Source organism: Sapajus apella, unplaced genomic scaffold (genome assembly GCF_009761245.1).
Source record: "Sapajus apella isolate SASKATOON/1434 unplaced genomic scaffold, GSC_monkey_1.0 scaffold31, whole genome shotgun sequence".
NCBI classification, from domain to species: domain Eukaryota; kingdom Metazoa; phylum Chordata; class Mammalia; order Primates; family Cebidae; genus Sapajus; species Sapajus apella.
This window is the reverse complement of record NW_022436971.1, coordinates 14,850,227-14,869,455: the sequence shown is the minus strand read 5'-3', so window position 1 is coordinate 14,869,455 and position 19,229 is coordinate 14,850,227. Positions and strand designations below refer to the sequence as shown.

Here is a 19,229-nt window from a genome sequence, read left to right as displayed (position 1 = left end):
ACTAGTATCCAGAATATATATAAAAAATTCCTACAACTCAGTAATAAAAAAGCAATCCGATAAAAAGTATATTAGTGTATTAATGACAATTAGCACATAAAAAGCAATCCAATAACAAAGTATATTCGTGTGTTAATAACAGCACATAAAAATTTCCTCTCCAATGACGTGATTACTCATTGGAGAGATACAAATCAAAACCACAGCCAGCTGTCATTACACGCATACCTGAAGAGTGAAAATTAAAAATTCTGACAATACCAAGTGTTGGTGAGGATGGAGATGTATTCACACGTTGCTGGTGGGTGTGTAAATGAGTACCGTCACTTCGGAAAGCTATTTGGAATTGTCTACGTAAGTTGAACATATGTATGTCGTATGACCCAGCAACTCCGCTCCTAAATACAGGCTCAACAGAAATGCGTACAGCTGGCTGGGCATGGTGCCTCATGCCTGTAATCCCAGCACTTTGGGAGGCTGAGGTGGGTGGATCATGAGGTCAGGAGTTCAAGACCAGCCTGGCCAACATGGTGAAACCCCTTCTCTATGAAAAATACAAAAATTAGCCTGGAGTGATGGCAGGCACCTATAATCACATCTATGACCCCAGAAAATGTTCTGATCCTCTGGTGTGGAGTGAGGGAGCAGTGCGCAGAGAATGGAGACTCAGGACAAGGAAACGTGAAGAGTGGTCAGGGAAACCGCGTCCAGAAAGGAGCCAGGCAGGGAGTGGGCACAGAGGCAGGGAGGGTGGGGGCATTCCGAGTCGTGGAAGTCTCAAGAGGAGGTGGCTCCAGAAGAGGTCAAGGAAGAGAAATGGAGCAGGGAGGACTAATCAATATGGCAGAACCTGCTCACTGGGCTCAAAAAGAAGAATGTGGTTTCCAAGGCAGTGGTGGGGCAAAGCCAGCCTTCAGTGCTGAGGCGGGCATGGCACCCACCTGCACTTGCTTTCCCTAAGCCATGTGGTTTCTTAGCCCTGGGCACTGGATTTTCTGTTCCCAGGGTCCATCATGTGCTTCCCTCCACTCCTCACATATCTGGATCATTCTAAACTTTCAGGCACTGTACCGGTTGTGGTGGCTCATACCTGTAATACCAGCACTTTGGAGGCTGAGGTGGGTGGATCACCTGAGGTCAGGAGTTCGAGACCAGCCAGACCAACATGGTGAAAACCCGTCTCTACTAAAAATACAAAAATTAGCAGGGTGTGGGGGCAAGTGCCTATAATCTCTGCTTCTCGGGAGGCTGAGGAAGGAATATTGCTTGAACCTGGGAGGTGGAGGTTGCAGTGAGCTGAAATCGCACCACTGCACTCCAGTCTGGGTGACCAGAGTAAAATTCTGTCTCAAAAATAAATAAATAAATAAATAAATAAATAAACTTTCAGAGGGACAGTGGGAGGTGGGGAGTTGGGGAGAGATAGCATGGGGAGGAAGGCAGCAAATCACACTGCCACGTGTGTACCTATGCAACAATCTTGCATGTTCTTCACATGTACCCCAAAACCTAAAATGCAATAAAGAAAAGAAAAATAAATAAACTTTCAGGCACCATCATTGCTTGAGAAAGAACCCTCACTGTAGTGCATTTTCTCAGTTGCTCTCAGTCTCTCTCTCTCTCTTTTTTTTTTTTTTTGAGATGGGGACTCATTCTGCTGCCCAGGCTGGTCTCAAATGATATCTCACCCCTCCCCACCTTTGCCTCCCCAAGTGCTGGGATTACAGGTGTGAGACCCCATGTCCTGCCTGCTTAGTCTCGTTGCCTTTTTTTTCTTCTTCATAGGAGTTTAAAAGAACATGTGCATTCTCATTTTTAGCTAGCGATCTGCTTGCCTGTTTCATGCCTTCTGCACTGGAATGTAGGCTTCAGGAGGTCAGTGGCTTCGTCTGTTGCATTCTCCTGGATCTCCCCAGCCATGAGCCTGATGAGTGTGCAGGCAGGTCCTCCCCTGTCGGGGGAGTGCAGGTGTGTGCAGGCAGGTGCTGATGACTGTGACGGGAGCTGAGATGCAGGGAAGGAGAGAGGTCGATGACGGCTGCTGGGGATTGGGGACCAAGGAGGATGGCGTTTGGACAGAAGGCAATGGTGTGTGTTCGCCAGCTGAGGGGAGGGGTCAATATAATGAGTCTGAAGATAAAAGAAAATTAGTAGATAGCTGATGGGGAGCAGGGGAGGAGTCTGTGTCCAAACAGGAGGTGGTAATGGCCTTGAACCGCAGACGCTGCATCCCCTGAGCAAAGAAGAAAGAGGTAGCCCTGGGAGAGGGTGATATTGTGATATAACAAAACATGTGGCCAGGCACAGTGGCTCACGCCAGTAATCCCATCACTAGGAGGCTGAGGTGACAGCATCATTTGAGGCCAGGAGTTCGAGACCAGTTTAGGCAACATAGTGAAACCGCATCTCTACAAAAAATAAAAAAATTAGCCAGGCATGGTACCTGTAATTCCAGGTACTCAGAAGGCTGAGGTGGGAGAATCCCTTGAGCCCTGTGCTCCAGCCTGGGTGACAGAGGGAGACCGTGTCTCAAAAAAGAAAAAAAAAGGCTAAGCCAGGCTGGGGTTCTGCTGAAACAAGGTGAGGCACAGAGAAGGAAAGGTGTGGATGAGAGGGAAGTTCAGGCAGCCCAGGTTCGGGCTCGGCGGGAAGAGAAGCAGGACCAGGAGGAGGTGATGGACCAGGAGGGAGCAGAGGCAGTGTGTGAGTTAAGGGGGAGGTGTGGTGGGAGGCAGGCTTGGGGGACGGAGGTGGGGTCAGAGAGTGGGATACTAGTATTCAAGATTTCAGGGGCGGAGCAGTTTCAGGCGATGACAAGGTACAGGGTGTGGCACAGGATTGGGCAGCTGAAAGGTGAGAAAAGGGAAGGCTCTTGGAGTGGAGGAGGTGAAGGTCACAGAGGCGGCCATCCAGTGTCCTCCACGGGGCACTGAAGCCACCATTCTTGGGCTGGAGCATAATACTGCTCCAAAGCTAGATGCCTGAGTATTCATTGCACAAGGGGGTGTGGCCAGATGTTAACATTCATTCATTCATTGTTCATTTGTTCATTTAGGATACACTTAGAATTTATTAGCTTCACCATTTGGGGAGCCAGGCAGACACAGATGCTTCCCTAGTGGATCTGATCGTCTCACTTGAACCCATAATTGCAGGCACACATGACTTTCTCTGGTCCCTTCCTAGAGGGTCAGAGGGTATTCGGCAGGATGGCAGGAGCTCTGGGGAGCAGGGGCTTCTACGCAAGTGTGGAGGCATCGGGGTCTGGCAGCAGCAGCCTGGAGGGCAGAGACCAGTAGTTCCCCACAGTGTCCTCAGGTGAGGGCCATGGCAGGGGGTAGAGGCAGGTGGATGATGTCACAGGATCTCTTTACTCCAGAAGATGGCTCCGGGGAGCCTCAGGGCTTTAGGATCCAGGAAGGACACAGGCAGACTGGGGGGAAGCAGGGGTGCCTGGGAAGCTAGGGTGCCTAGGGATGGTCTACAACATGAGGGTTCCTCATCAAACTCCACACTCTTGGGCAACTTCGACAATGCACACCAGGCTCAGGCTTGCACCCAACCCAGACCCACAGATGCCTTTGACTCCCCAAGTGAGTGCACCCCTGTTTCTGGTGACATCTCAAAAGACCTATCGTGTATGTTGGCATATGTTGCAATGGCTTCACTCTGCCAATAGACTCAGCAGGCTTCCACCAAACAAGAGACCTGGAGAAAACCAGTGCTATGGCCGGGCATATGGTCTCACTATGTCGCCCAGAGACTGGTCTCGAACTCATTAACTCAAGCGATCTGTCCACCTTGGCCTCCCAAAGCATGAGGATTGTAGTTGTGAGCCACCATGACTGGCCATGTACTCCTGAACTTAAAATAAAAGTTGTATGTAGGCTGGGTGCCGTGGCTCATGCCTGTAATCCCAGCACTTTGGGAGGCCAAGGCAGAGGGACTGCTTGACTGCAGAAATTCAAAACCAGTCTAGGCAACACAGTGAGACCCCCTCCATGAAAAAAAGAAGACATAAGCAGGTTAGCCACGTGAGGTGGTATGCACCTGTGGTCCCAGCTACTCAGGAGGCTGAGATGGGAGGAGGATCATTTGAAGCCAGAAGGTCGAGGCTTCAGCAGTGAGCCATGATCCTGTCACTGCACTCCATCCTGGGTGACAGAGCAAGACCCTGCCTCAAAAACAAACAACAAAAACAAAAACAAAACCTTAAGTAAGGATGGGAAGAGTGATGGGGAGAAAGGGATTAGAGTGAGAGAGAGGAGCTTGGGGGTCTGCAGGTCACTGTAAAAAGAAGGGTAGGGGGCAGTATGTCCACATTACAGTAGCGCCAGCCGTGTGGTCAATTTACATTTAAATTAATGAAAATACTAAGGCCGAGCATGGTGGCATGCCCCTGTGGTACCAGCTACTCAAGAGAGGCCTCAGGTGGGAGACCACTTGAGCCCAGGAGGGCAAGGCTGCAGTGAGCCATGATCGCACTGCTGCATGGACAACAGAGTGAGAGCTTATCTCAAAAAATAAACTAATTGGCTGGGCGTGGTGGCTCAAGCCTGTCACCTCAACACTTTGGGAGGCCAAGGCAGGAGGATCGCTTGAGCTCAGGAATTTGAGACCAGCCTAGGTAATGTGGCAAGACCCCATCACTACAAAAAAATACAAAAATAAGCCAGGTGTGGTGGTGTGTGCCTATAGTCCCAGCGCTTGGGAGGCTGAGGTGGGAGGGCTGGAGCCTGGGAGGCGGAGGTTGCAGTGAGATCACACCACTGCACTCCAGCCTGGGCACACAGTGAGTCTCTGTCTCCAGAAAAAATAAATAAATAAAAGTATCTAATTAATGAATTAAAAAAACAAGTAATGAAAATTAAATGAAATGCAAGACTGTTCCTTAGTTTTCCCAGCCTCCTTCAGGTGCCATGTGGCCAGTGGCTTCTGTATTGGGCGATGCTGTTATAAAACATTCCCATCTGGTGGCGCGTGCCTGTAGTCCCAGCTATTCGGGAGGCTGAGGCTGGAGGATCTCTTGAGTCCAGGAGTTCTGGGCTATAGCGCGCTATGCCAATTGGGTGTCTGCACTAAGTTCGGCATCAATATGGTGACCTCCTGGGAGTGGGGGACCACCAGGTTGCCTAAGGAGGGGTGAACCAGCCTAGGTCGGAAACAGAGCAGGTCAAAACTCCCGTGCTGATCAGTAGTGGGATTGCTCCTGTGAATAACCACTGCACTCCAGCCTGGGCAACATAGTGAGACCCCGTCTCTATTTTAAAAAAATAAAATAAAAACATTCCCATCAGCAGGGCATGGTGGCTCATGCCTGTAATCCCAGCACTTTGGGAGGTTGAGGTGGGCAGAATCACAAGGTCAAGAGATTGAGACCATCCTGCCCAACAGGGTGAAACCCCATCTCTACTAAAAATACAAAAATTAGCTGGGCTTGGTGGTGTGCACCTGTAGTCCCAGCTACCTGGGAGGCTGAGGCAGGAGAATCACTTGAACTCAGGAGGTGGAGGTTGCAGTGAGCTGAGATCTCGCCACTGCACTCCAGCCTGGTGATAGAGCGAGACGCCGTCTCAAAACAAAACAAAACACAAACAAAATTCCCATTATCACAGAGGGTTCTATTGGCCAGTGCTGGTCTATGCCGGAATTGGAAGCTGGGGTGGGGATGAGGGGTCAGAGTGCAGGAGAAGGGTCTGACGTGGCAAGATGGAGCAAAGAGAATTGCCCCAGTGCTGGCAGGTGCGGGGACAGGAAAGAGCCACCTCTGAGAGGGTTCTGAGTAAAACAGTGTCCTCAGGGGAGGGCGCAGGATGGGGAAATTGAAAGAAGTTGGGAGCTAGAGGTTTTGCCGAAAAGGGACATGAATTCCAGAGAGCACAGATGTAGCACAGAGGGTGGAGAAGGGACAGGAAGAAGGAGGAAAAAGGGGCGTGCTGAGCTGCATGGAGACCAGGGGGTGCAGGGTAGGGTGGCCTCAGAGCCTGTGGCTTCCTGAACTGTGCACTAGGCAGAGTGGGCCAGGCTGGGGGCTGGGGGTGGGAACAGGACCACCCTTCTCACTTCTACTAATAGAAGCCTGCCAAAGGCATTTTCCTGTTGTTGGTGGATAACATTTTTTTGTTTTTTGTTTTTTGGTTTTTTTTAGATGGAGCCTCACACTGTTGCCCAGGCTGGAGTACAGTGGAGTGATCTCGGCTCACTGAAACCTCCACCTCCCAGGTTCAAGTGATTCTCCTGCCTCGGTGTCCTGAGTAGCTGGGACTACAGGTGCCCACCACCATGCCCGGCTAATTGTTGTATTTTTAGTAGAGACAGGGTTTTGCCATGTTGGCCAGGCTGGTCTCGAACTCATGACCTCAGATGATCTGCCTGCTTCGGCCTCCCAAAGTGCTGGGATTACAGGCATGAGCCACCATGTCTGGCCTGGTTAACTTTTTATTTTAACATAGTTTCTTTTTTTTTTTTTCTTCTCTCTCTTTTTTTTTTGAGACAGGGTCTGACTCTTGCCCAGGCTGGAGTGCAGTGACATGATCTCAGCTCATGGTAACTTCGACCTCCTAGGTTCTAGCGATTCTCCTACCTCAGCCTCCTGAGTAACTGGGACTACAGGCATGCACCACCATGCTCAGCTAATTTTTGTATTTTTTGTACAGATGAGTTATTGCCATATTGCCCAGGCCAGTCTCAAAGTTTTGGCCTCAACTGATCTGCCCACTTCATCCTCCTGAAGTGCTGAAATTACAGGTGTGAGCCACCGTACCCAGGCTCATTAATTTCAGTCTTACCCAAAAGTTGTAAGACTGGCACAAGGAACTTCCATAGACAGGTATCAGTATATGGTACGGCTGTTATACTGGCATGTAATATACGTATTACATAGTTTTCTATATCACCTAATATATACTTAAAATATATACTATATATAATGACATAATTATATGTATAAAATATTTGAGAGTAAATTGACTTATCTGTTAAATACCCCCTAATCCAGCTGGAAGCCACCCATTTCTCCAAGGTGCCCTGGTTCTTTTTAGTGGATAGTGGTATTAGCAACTAAGATCTGGACTCCGGTGTGTTCAGTGCTACTGGTAAATCGTTGCTTCTGAGGTCCCACAGCAAACAGAGCTAGTAAATGGTTTATTTCTCTCTCTCTCTCTCTCTCTCCCCCTCCATCCATGCATCTTAAAATCTAGGAGTTTAGATTGGTGCCTCCAGTTTCAGTCCAGTAGTACAGGATTTTTTCTAGTTTTCTCCTTTTCCATATTTGGTGGTTTTCTTGTTTTTTTTTTTTTTTTTGTTTGTTTTTGTGAGATGAAGTCTCTGTCGTCCAGGCTGGAGTACAGTGGCATGATCTCAGCTCACCATAACCTCTGCCCCTTGGGTTCAAGCAATTCTCCTGCTTCAGCCTCCTGAGTAGCTGGGATTAGAGGCACCTGCCACCATACCCGGCTGATTTTTGTATTTTTTAGTAATTATGGGTTTCACCATCTTAACCAGGCTGGTCTTGAATTCCTGACCTCGTGATCAACCCACCTCAGCCTCCCAAAGTGCTGGGATTACAGGTGTGAGCCACTGTGCCCAGCCTTTATTTTTATTTTTGGGGGGGGGTTGCTTTCTCACCCAGCCTAGAGTGTAGTGTACAATCACAGCTCACTGCAGCCTTAAACTCCTGGGCTCAAGTGATACTCAGCCTTCTGAGTAGCTAGGACTACAGGTGCAAACCACTGCACCTGGTCGATTTTTATTTTTTGTAGAGATGGGGGTCTCACTATGTTACTCAGTCTGGTCTTGAACTCATGAACTCAAGTGATCCTCCCACCTTGGCCTCCCAAAGCACTAGGATTACAGAGAATTGGACTTTTTTTTTTTTTTTCTGAGGTGGAGTTTCATCCTTGTCACCCAGGCTGGAGTGCAATGACGTGATCTCAGTTCATTGCAAACTCCACCTCCAGGGTTCAAGCAATTCTCCTGCCTCAGCCTCCCTAGTAGCTGGGATTACAGGCGCCTGTCACCATGCTCGGCTAATTTTTTGTATTTTTAGTAGAGACGGGGTTTCACCATGTTGGCCAGGCTGGTCTCGAGCTCCTGGCCTCAGATGATCCTCTCACCTTGGCTCCTCCTTGGCCCTGCCTGAGAATTGGAATCTTGATTTTGAATTTTCTGCTAAATTTTCTGTTAAATTTGCAATTTAACAATCAGGCCCGGCATGGTGGCTTATGCCTATAATCCCAGCACTTTGGAAGGATGAGACGGACGGATCACCTGAGGTCAGGAGTTCAAGTCTAGCCTGACCAACATGGAGAAACCTGTCTCCGCTAAAAATACAAAAATTAGCCAGGCATGGTGGTGGGCACCAGTAATCCCAGCTACTTGGGAGGCTGAGACAGGAGAATCACTTGAACCCAGGAGGTGGAGGTTGCAGTGAGTCGAGATGGTGCCACTGTACTCCAGCCTGGGTGATGAAGCAAGACTTCATTGGAAAAAAAAAAAAAAAAAGCTGGGCATGGTGGCATGTGCCTGTAGTGCGAGCTACTTAGGAGGCTGAGATGGGAGGATCACTTGAGCCCAGGAGTTCTGGGCTGTAGTACGCTACGCCAATTGGGTGTCTGCACTAAGTTCGGCATCAATATGGTGACCTCTCAGGAGTGGGGGACCACCAGGTTGCCTAAGGAGGGGTGAACCAGCCCAGGTCGGAAACAGCAGGTCAAAATTCCCATGCTGATCATTAGTGGGATTGTGCCTGTGAATAGCCCCAGCACTCCAGCCTGGGCAACATAGTGAGACCCCGTCTCTAAGAAAAGGAAAAAAAAAGTTAATGAGGCTGGGTGTGGTGGATCACACCTGTAATCTTAGCACTTTAGCAGGCCAAGGTGGGTGGATCACCTGAGGTCAGGAGTTCAAGACCAGCCTGGCCATCATGGTGAAACCCCATCTTTTTTTTTTTTTTTTTTTTTTTTTAGTAAAAGACGAAAGATTTATTCATTATGAAACCCCATCTTTTAAAAAAAAAAGTTAACCATCATTAAAAAAAATTAATTAGTTAATTTTTAAATAGAGGTAGGGTTTTGCTACATTGATCAGGCTGGTCTCAAAGTCTTTCCACCTCAGTCTCCCAAAATGCTGGGATTATATGATCGTTTATGTCATTTAATATTCCTCTAACATGTTTTTAATGACAGTATGATTATAAATTACTAATTTGAGCCGGGCACGGTGGCTCACACCTGTAATCCTAGCACTTTGGAAGGCTGAGGTGGGTGGATCACCTGAGGTCAGGAGTTCAAGACCACCCTGGCCATCATGGTGAAACCCCATCTTAAAAAAAAAAGAAAAAGAAAAAAATTTATTGAAATTACTAATTTGCTCAATCCTCTTTTGTTGGACATATATGTTTCCAATTTTCAGTCTAATAAACATAACTGAATAACTACAGATGTCACTCATCCATAACATAGATACCCTATACTTATACAGTGTTATATTTTCATGTCCCTTTTAAATCATTTAATATTTCCAAAAGAGAGAGATCCAAGAGCAAAAACATTCACACACAGCTTCCTCTGATTCTCCAGACATCCTCCAGCATCCTTGCTTGAAGTGCAGTGATGCAAAATATATTGTCTACTCAGCACTGTGAACTTGGCAGTGAACAGAGTAGCTGTGACTCCTGCCTTCCTGAACCCTGTAACGGAAATGAAAGGATGGGAGCACTTACTAGGGAAAGGATGGGAGCACTTACTGGCGCACTCCAGGCTCAGTCATGTTCAGACATTTTGCTTGCGTTATCTCATTCCGTTTTCTTTTCTTTTTCTTTTTTGGCGGGGGTGAGGTCTCGCTTTGTCACCCAGGCTGGAGTGCAGTGGCTCGATCTTGGCTCAGCATAACCTCCGCCTCCCGGGTTCAAGCAATTCTTCTGCCTCAGCCTCCTGTGTAGCTGGGATTACAGGTGCGTGCCACCACACCTGGCTATTTTTTTTTTTTTTTTTTTAAGATGGGGTTTCACCATGATGGCCAGGCTGGTCTCGAACTCCTGACCTCAGGTGATCCACCTACCTCGGCCTCCCAAAGTGCTAGGATTACAGGCGTGAGCCACTGCGCCCGGCCTTGTTTTGTATTTTTACAATGTTGGTCAGGCTGGCCTCGAACTCCTGACCTTGTGATGCACCCAAAGTGCTGGGATTACAGGTCTGGGCCACTGTGCCTGGCTCATCCCATTTTCATCACAATTCTCTCACTTGAACTTGAAGTCCACATTTTATACATGCGGAAACTGGGGTACTGAAAGATTGCAGAACTTGGAAAGGGCACAGCTGGTAAATGTCAGAACTGAGAAAAAGAAATGTGACTTGAGGTCACATTTTTTTGACACCAAGGCCAGACCTCAAAACTCCTGCAAAAGCTGGGCACAGTGGCTCATGCTTATAATCCCAGCACTTTGGGGGGCCAAGGCAGGCAGACCACAAGGTCAAGAGTTCAAGAGCAACCTAACCAACATGGTGAAACGCTGTCTCTACTAAAAATACAAAAATTAGCGAGGCATGGTGGTGTGCATCTGTAGTCCCAGCTACTCAGGAGGCTGAGACAGGAGAATCACTTGAACCTGGGAGGTGGAGGTTGCAGTGAGCCAAGATTGTGCCACTGCACTCCAGCCTGGGTGACAGAGTGAGACTCCGTCTCAAAAAAAGAAAAAACAACAACAAATAAAACACTTCCTGCAGAGGGTTCTTGGCTGTAGCCCAAAGACTCTTCCCTAAGCACCAGCCATACTCTTTCTCTGGCTCAGGACTCTAGAGGCCAGGGACCTCTCCTCTCGTACCTCCAAGTGTAGATAACCTACCACGTAGGCTAACTCCATCAAAGATAGGTTGAAAGTGACTGAATGTCAGAGTGGCAAGTGTGCCACATATTTACAATAGGGCAGGATCCATATCTGCCCAAAGAATCCTATGCGGAGAAAAAGGAACTTGAAAGTGAGAACTAAAAGAAGGAAAAGAAGCAGAGATGAATGGAGCTTTTTAAAGTAGCAAATGCTAATAGCACAATTTTGCCAATTGCTTAATATGCACTGTTCACTCTGCCATATCATTTAATTCCCAGGAAAACCTTATGAGACAGGTACTATTATTAACCACAGTTTACAGACCACCAAAAAGTTCACTGAAGTTAAGAGACTTGTGGAAACTAGGCACAGTGGCTCACATCTGTAATCCCAGCACTTTGGGAGGCTGAGGTGGGCGGATCACCTGAGGTCAGGAGTTCGAGACCAGCCTGGCCAACATGGTGAAACCCATTTCTACTAAAAATACAAAAATTAGCTGGGTGTGGTGGCAGGTGCCTGTAATCCCAGCTATTCAGGAGGCTGAAGCAGGAGAATCTCTTGAACCCTGGAGGCAGAGGTTGCAGTGAGCTGAGATTGCACCACTGCACTCCAGCCTGGGTGACAGCGCTAGACTCTATTACAAACAAACAAACAACAACATAAACCTGTTGTTCCAGCTACTCAGGAGGCTGAGGCATGAGAATTGCTTGAACCCGGGAGATGGAAGTTTAAGTGAGCTGAGATCGCACCACTGCACTCCAGCCTGGGCGACAGAGTGAAACTCAGTCTCAAAAACAAACAAACAAGCAAACAAAAGAATGCAACCACAGGCTGAGTGCTAGTAACTAGGTCTCTGGATGGGGCAGTAGAGGGGTGGTTTAGAGCTTGTAATGCAAGAGATATTTGGCGGTGGAAGAATGACATTCAAGCCCCGGTTCTACCACTAATTGTGCTTTGATCAGCTCGCTTAATCTCCTTGAGCCTGCTTCCTCATCTGTGAAATGAGGATCACGGTCTTTCTGGGATGTCTACACCTCGTGTGTATGCACGTATCACATCCTGCTGAGTGTTTTGTGTTCAGACCTTAGTGAGTTGGAACTGCTCAATAGTCTGTTACCAGGATTGCTTTGCTTTAGTACTAGCCTGAAAATGCTGATTTATTTTTGCATGCCCTACAGTGCCTGGCAAATATTGTGGGGAGGGTGGGAAAAAAAAACTTGTTACATGAGGAAGTGAGCAGAGGAGCTGTCCGTGCACACTATGACAAATAAATCATGAGAATTCCCTGGCCTGAATTTCTCTCACCAAAACAGTGACAGTCTTAACAATGGCCATCCTAAAATCACAAAGGTTTTTTGGCTGAAAGAGAAAATACAGATCAGAGGACTTTGGGCCTTGAAGAAGGATGGTAGATGATTTCAAGAGATTATTACAATGTACCACACTTAATGTGTAAAACCCCAAAGAAACCTAAGAGAGCAGGAAAGTGAGACGTGAGAGGATGCTTATTCAGTTGCTCTGACCAGAAATCTTGTTCTCTGCAGTTGCCAGAAATGCCGTTCTCTCTTATTCTCATAACAAGCCTAAAAAGCGGGCATACTCTCGCTCCTTTTTTTCAGATGGGAAACCTGAAATGCAGCAAGTGTAAGCAGCTTTTCCGACCATCTGGTTTCAAAGCCTAATCTGTTTCTACAGCACCGTATTAATTTGCAAGGGCCAATTCCGCTTACATTTCTGCACTATAGATCTGTCCCTGTAGAAAAACTCCCCAGGGTTCTTCTCAGCAAGACCCAGAACCACCCACGTGAGCCAATGGAGATTCAAGAATATCTGGGCTGATTTGGAAAGAGCATCATCTTCGGATGGCTGTGAGGTAATGAAGTCCAAAATACGCCAGCTGGGAGTACCCAGAGGACAATAGACTAACGAAGCCAGCCTCGTCCTTCTGGTTCCCAAACCTGACGGGACTGTTCAGTGTTGCATAGACTTCAGCTGGCTCCGTGCATGGCCGGTGCCAACTGCAGAAGCATTTCAGAAATAACTAAGCAAAGCCAAATTCATAATCAGCTAGAGATGATTCAAGGCTCCTGGCATTTCTTCCCCAGCCTTTATTCCCAGGAAGAGATGGTATTTACTATGACCTGGGTGCTGTATTTTTTATAACCTGGGGAGTATTTTAAAAGCAGGGGTTAAGGTACATAAACTTTTAAGTCTTTTAGCAGCAGATTTCAGAGACTTTGAGGTTGTATAGGGAGAGGACAGAAAGTGGGTTGCTAAGTGCTGCTTCGGGCTGAAATGTGAAAGAAAAATACTTTTCTTATACAGTGGAAATGCTAAATCATAGTCTTCTAATACATCTAATATATCAAGGGAGCAGGTTCCAAAGCTTTTGGTTGGTTTCTTCCTATTTATCTGTGGTAAAGGCCGATCTTTGTGAGAGAAAAATACAAGTCAGCTCAAAACTGAGAAGTCTGTAGGTGGCTGCCTTTGGGAAATGCAAATCGAACAACCTCTTGGATGAGATTCCTGTCTGCTCCACCACCTTTTCAAGATGTAAGTTGTCCAACAAGTCGTCTTTATTTGGTTTCAAAATCTTACTCAAGTTCTGAGCTGTGGTAAACTCTGATGATACTGGATGATCCTTTACTGATAAGATACATTTGATAACTTTTTTGATCTTTAAAAAGCAAACAGCAGGCCAGGTGTGGTGGCTTACTCTATAATCCCAACACTTTGGGAGGCCTAAGAGGCAGGCGGATCACCTGAGGTCAGGAGTTTGAGACCAGCCTGACCAACATGGAAAACCCTGTCTCTACTAAAAATACAAAAAAATTAGCTGGGTGTGGTACCACATACCTGTAATCCCAGCTACTTGGGAGGCTGAGGCAGGAGAATCGCTAGAGCCAGGGAAGCAGAGGTTATGGTGAGCCAAGATTTCACCATTGCACTCCAGCCTAGGCAACAAGAGCCAAACTCTGTCTCAAACAAACAAACAAAACAGCAGAATGTCAAACTTTGTAATATATAATCTCAATCACACAAAGAAGTCTGTATCTGCATTGAATGGTAACAAAGAATCTGAATGTTAACAGTAGCTAATTATGGAATTACAAGTCATTTTTATTTTCTTCCTTATACTTATCTGTTTGCTAAATTCTTTTAAAAAAGCAGAAAATTTTGGCTGGGCGCCGTGGCTCACGCTTGTAATCTCAGCACTTTGGGAGGCCAAGGCAGGAGGTGGATCACTTAAGGTCAGGAGTTCGAGACCAGCCTGACCAATATGGAGAAATCCTGTCTCTACTAAAAATATAAAATTTGCTGGGCATGGTGGCTCATGCCTGTAGTCCCAGTTACTCGGGAGGCTGAGGCAGGAGAATCACCTGAACCCGGGAGGCAGAGGTTGTGGTGAGCCAAGATTTCACCATTGCACTCCAGCCTAGGCAACAAGAGCAAAACTCCATCTCAAAAAACAAAAACAAAACAAAACAAAAACCCAGAAATTTCAAGCCCATTCTCATTGGAGAAAAGAAAAGGAGAGAATTGCCTTTATAAGCAGAAAAAAAAGTTATTTGAAAAAAGTCAAGCTACTCCTGCAGCAGGAGACATCATCCATTATAAATTCGGCTATTAAATGAGAAACTTAAGATGTGAAAGACCAGAACGATTTTAGATTTTGAGTAGGAAGGTTTTAAGGAAGACAAGGAACACTGCAGGTCCTTATTATTTTCTTTTTCTTTTTTTTTTTTTTGAGACGGAGTTCCGCTCTTGTTACCCAGGCTGGAGTGCAATGGCGCGATCTCGGCTCACTGCAACCTCCGCCTCCTGGGTTCAGGCAATTCTCCTGCCTCAGCCTCTTGAGTAGCTGGGACTACAGGCACGCGCCACCATGCCCAGCTAATTTTTTGTAGTTTTAGTAGAGGCGGGGTTTCACCATGTTGACCAGGATGGTCTCGATCTCTTGACCTTGTGATCCACCCGCCTCGGCCTCCCAAAGTGCTGGGATTACAGGCGTGAGCCACCGCGCCCGGCCGGTCCTTATTATTTTCTTAATCAGATGGGGTCCAGGCGTTATTATTATTTTTGTTTTGGAGACAGGGTCTTGCTGTATCACCCAGGCTGGAATACACTGGCACAATCTCAGCTCGTCGCAACCTCTGCCTCCCGGTTCAAGCGATTCTCATGCCTCAGCCTCCAGAGTAGCTGAGACTACAGGTGGGTGACACCATGTCTGGCTAGTTTTTGTATTTTTAGTAGAGGTGGTCTTTCGCCATGTTGGCCAGGCTGGTCTCAAACTCCTGACCTCAAGTGATCCACCCTCCTGGGTCTCCTAAAGTGCTGGAATTATAGGCATGAGCTACTGCACTGGGCCTGTCCAGGAGTTGTTTGTGTCTGACTCTCTTATTTCACAAAACAAAACAAAGTATTTGCAGGAAACCAGGTTTATAGAAAGTCGTGTCATGAGCAAAGTCACAGACACTTCTAAATATGTTGCCTGCTCTCTAAGAAGCCAGCTCCATGGCTCTGAACCTTGTAGATAGGAAAATGTGGACTAACATGGAAAGCGTGATTTCTTTCTCACCGTGATGACCTGTCCTGCAGGCTTGCTGGGAGCAGTAGAAAGGATATAAGATTCAATCATGCCGAGTTCCAACTGTAGCTCTGCCATAACCAGTTGTGTGACACTGGGCAATTCACGCAACTCTGTGGCATCTCCACCCTTGTTTGCAAATGAGCTCTGCCCCCAGCTCTAGGATGTTTTTCCTGGCTGGATAAAATGGCTTGCCTGGATAAAGTCCAAGATTGGAGACCACCCCACTTTAATGTCGAACTGGGCCACTCCTTCCCTGGAACAGCCACTTAATGTCCTCAAACATACTAGGGTTTCCTCATCCCTTGGTTTCAGGGATCCTCCCTCAGGAAGATGTTGCAAGGACTGACTAATGCACACGAGTGTCCCAATAACAATGATGCGTGCTGCAGGTGCTGGGAGTTTCAAGTAGACCCCACTGTGACCTCAAGGCCACCTTTCTGTCCTGCATCTGGGGCTTCCCGTCCCACCCTATGTGATTACAACTTAAGTCTCAGATGATGTCAAATACTTCTCCCAAAGACCCGGATGCATTCACAAGAATGGGCTGATAGGTACAGCTAGTTCACATAGGAGGGGGAGTCCACTTTCAAGGGAGCAAGAACACCTTCTTCAGTGCCCCCTCGGAGAACACACCTGACATCTTTATCTCTCCCAGAAACGCCTGATAACATCGCCCACATGGAAGGATACTCCAACGCTTCCTCTTTCAGTCCAGAGAAAATGAATTCTCCCAGTTTTCCTTGGGGTTTGTCTTGTTTTTAACTTTCACACGTTAATTTCTGGGGGTTCACCTTCCTCATTCCATACAGCACCGATCAAGAACTCACCTCTGATCCTCATGCGATGCGCTGTAACCACCGCCCCTCCGCCACCACCCCACCATTCACAGGGCAATTCAGAAGGTGGGGGAGGTTGAGGTGGGAGTTTCCTGGGCAACCGGGCGCACACCCGCGCTCACACGGAAAGGAAAAGCTTTGCTGTCTACCCAGGTGTGTCCTGAACACCTGCGAACCTGTTGCGTGGCTCGCCACAGGTCGGTCCTGTCTCGTGCACCGGCCTGGAGACACCTGGGAGCAGGTGATTTCCCCAGATCCGCGCCCTTCGCTTTGAGACAAGAGTGGGCGACCGGCGGGGCTGCGGCGGCCGCAGCTGGAGGGCTGCGTGGTCCCAAGTACGGAGCCCTTTCCCGACTCCAGCGGTCCCTGAGCCCTTTCCCGCCTCAGCAGTCCACGCATCCGGGTCGCGACATCGCAGTCGTGCGGCTGGAGACCCCATGGGACGCGCCGCAGAAGCCCCCAGGGACCCAGCCGGAGCAAGTAGGGGACTGGGGACCCTGCACGGCCCCTCCGCGCCCTCCCGCCCGGCGCCCGCACTTGCTCCCGGGTCCAGGGCAGCCGGCTGGAGAGGGGCGGGAGGCGGGCGGCCCGTATGCAAATATCCAGCGGGGCCGGGGCCGCCTCCCGCGCCCGGGATAAAAGGCGGGGCGGGCCTCGGGGCCGCGAAGCCGCTGCTTCTCGGGAGCTGGCCGTGCGCTCTGGCCCCGCAGCCCCGACCGCTCCGCCCGCGCCCCGCCGGCTCCCGGTAAGGACGGGCAGTGGAATGGGGACCCAAGGCGGGGGCGGGGTGGGGACACAGGCACCAGGCCAGGCAACCGGCGTTCTTCGGTCCGGCTGCACCCCTGCCCGCGCTTTCCCACTAGGAACGTGGGCAGCGGGCGCCTTCCCGCGCTCCCCCGCGTCCCAGCAGGTGCATCTCCGCAGGTGCTGCGCGGGACCGGTTCGTCCCCGGGCCGTGGGCGGTCAAGGCGGAAAGGAGCTGCGCGGGGTTAGGAGAGAATAAAATACCCTCGGATTGGAGTGGGACCGAGAGTCCGAAAGGAGGAGATGCCACGAGGGGTCTCGGGCTCCTCAGAGCTTATCCTGCTTCCCCCAGCCGTCCGGAGACGCGGCGGGGAGGCAGCGGGAAGGGAGGACCCGGCCGAGGGGGAAGGTGCGGGTGTGGACACCTGTGAAGGGGCAGCGCGAATCGAATCCACCGAAAAGGCCGGAGAGGCGGCCGCAAAACCACTGGCCAGGCCGGGCAAGGGACCCAGCTCTGCTGAGCGGGCACCTCGCCCGCCAAGTGGAAAAAAGGCTTCAGTAGCTCCTCTCACCCCCTACTAATTTTTTTTTCCTTACTTAAAAAAAAAAAAATACACAAGAATGCTTCTGAAGTCTATTTTTAAAGCTAATACCAATCACAAGGTTAGGCAGTTAAGACCTGGGGTTCGACCTGGTAGCCTGTTGCGAAAATCCCTCACTCTTCCCACGCCTTTTTCGACCCAACCTGCATCCCAGAAGATGCAGTGTGGAAAGAAGACAACAATTCCCCCCAGAAGGTGTCCGTCCTCCCGTTTCGTGCCTGACAGGGGTTGTTCACCGAGGTCGGGAGACAGAAAGGAACCTCTCCCTCCTCTGCTCCTGGAAACCTGCCAGAACCACCGCAGGGGCCAAGGAGCTTTGGCGTTTCAAGAACACCTGAGGGCTCCCAGGTGGAGATAAGCACTTTGCTTTTGCAAATGGATGTCCTGGGAGCTCAGAGATCCTAGAAAGGATGAATTCGAGGGCAGGGAGTGGTGAGGCAGGGATATCTGACACATCTCTCCTCCTGTTTCTGTTTGTGTATGTTTGTGCTGGTTCTGGGCAGTCACTGGATAAGAGAAGACGCGAATCATGTCGGAGTTTTGGTTAATTTCTGCCCCTGGAGATAGGGAAAATTTGCAAGCTCTGGAGAGGATGAATACTGTAACCTCCAAGGCCAACCTGTCTTATAATACCAAATTCGCTATTCCTGATTTCAAGGTAAAATTCCTGGGGGGGAGATAAAAAGGGATGGATTGGTCGGGGGAGAGGGGAGAGGGAGACAGAGGTTGCTACTTCGGGAAGCCAAGGAGAAAGTAACAAGACAAAGGCAGGGACTGTGAGGACAAGCTGAGGTTTGAGGATGGATGGGGAGGTGATGGGCTCTGTGGGACATCATGCCATAGTCCAAAATTAATTGTGGTACTATGCAGGTACAGCCACAGGAAGGAATGAACAGGGGACCAGGGTGTGGGTAGCGGTGTCTAATGCTTCAAAACGTGGGAAGCATGTGAAATACACACTCAAGTTCTCTCTATTCCTCTGGCTCCTCCTGGTTTGTCTGCAACATCTCAGAAGACCAGCCATATACTTTAGATATGCAGGGTCGGAGGCTGTCAGCCCTGATTGTACTCTTGACCTGGGGGCAGGGGAGGAAATCTAGGATCTCTTTGGTCATGCAGGGAAGGAAGGGAGGGGATTTGGAGGCAGAAGGGACTTTGGGTCATGCCCAGGCATCTGAGGGCTCTTGGAGTGGAGGGCAAAATTCAAATGAAGCCAATGTTAAAGAAGAGTGAGACGTGCAATTCTTTTTATTTTATTTTTATTTTTTGGAGACAGAGTTCACTCTTATCGCCCAGGCTGGAGTGCAGTGGCACAATCTCAGCTCACTGCAACCTCCGCCTCCCGGGTTCAAGCAGTTCTCCTGTCTCAAGCCTCCTGAGTAGCTGGAATTACAGGTGTGCACCACCATGCCCAGCTATGGTATGCACACCTGTAATTCCAGGTGTGGAATTATTTTTGTATTATTAGTAAAGACAGAGTTTTGCCATGTTGGCCAGGCTGGTCTTGAACTCCTGACCTCCGGTGATCCACCCACCTTAGCCTCCCAAAATACTGGGATTATTGACGAGAGCCACTGTGCCTGTCCGAAATGCGTAATTCTTTTTTCTTTTTTTTTTTTTTTTTGAGACAG

General features: G+C 48.8%; 1 protein-coding gene across 6 annotated transcripts in view; it reads left to right on the top strand.

The window, feature by feature from the left end:
• Positions 1–16,955: 16,955 nt before the first annotated feature.
• The window catches only part of ATP6V1C2 (ATPase H+ transporting V1 subunit C2), a 58,306-nt gene continuing 56,032 nt past the window's right edge, over positions 16,956–19,229 (top strand). For 5 of the 6 annotated variants that reach the window (XR_004273716.1, XM_032294133.1, XM_032294131.1 and 2 more), the window contains exons 1-2: positions 16,956–16,997; positions 18,102–18,256. Coding sequence is in view for 4 of the 6 variants with exons in the window: in XM_032294133.1 (XP_032150024.1) it covers positions 18,128–18,256 (129 nt within the window). In the remaining 2 variants the exon portion in view is untranslated. Of the gene's footprint in view, positions 16,998–18,101; positions 18,257–19,229 lie in introns of those variants that run through there. The other variant, XM_032294134.1, reaches the window with a different exon arrangement.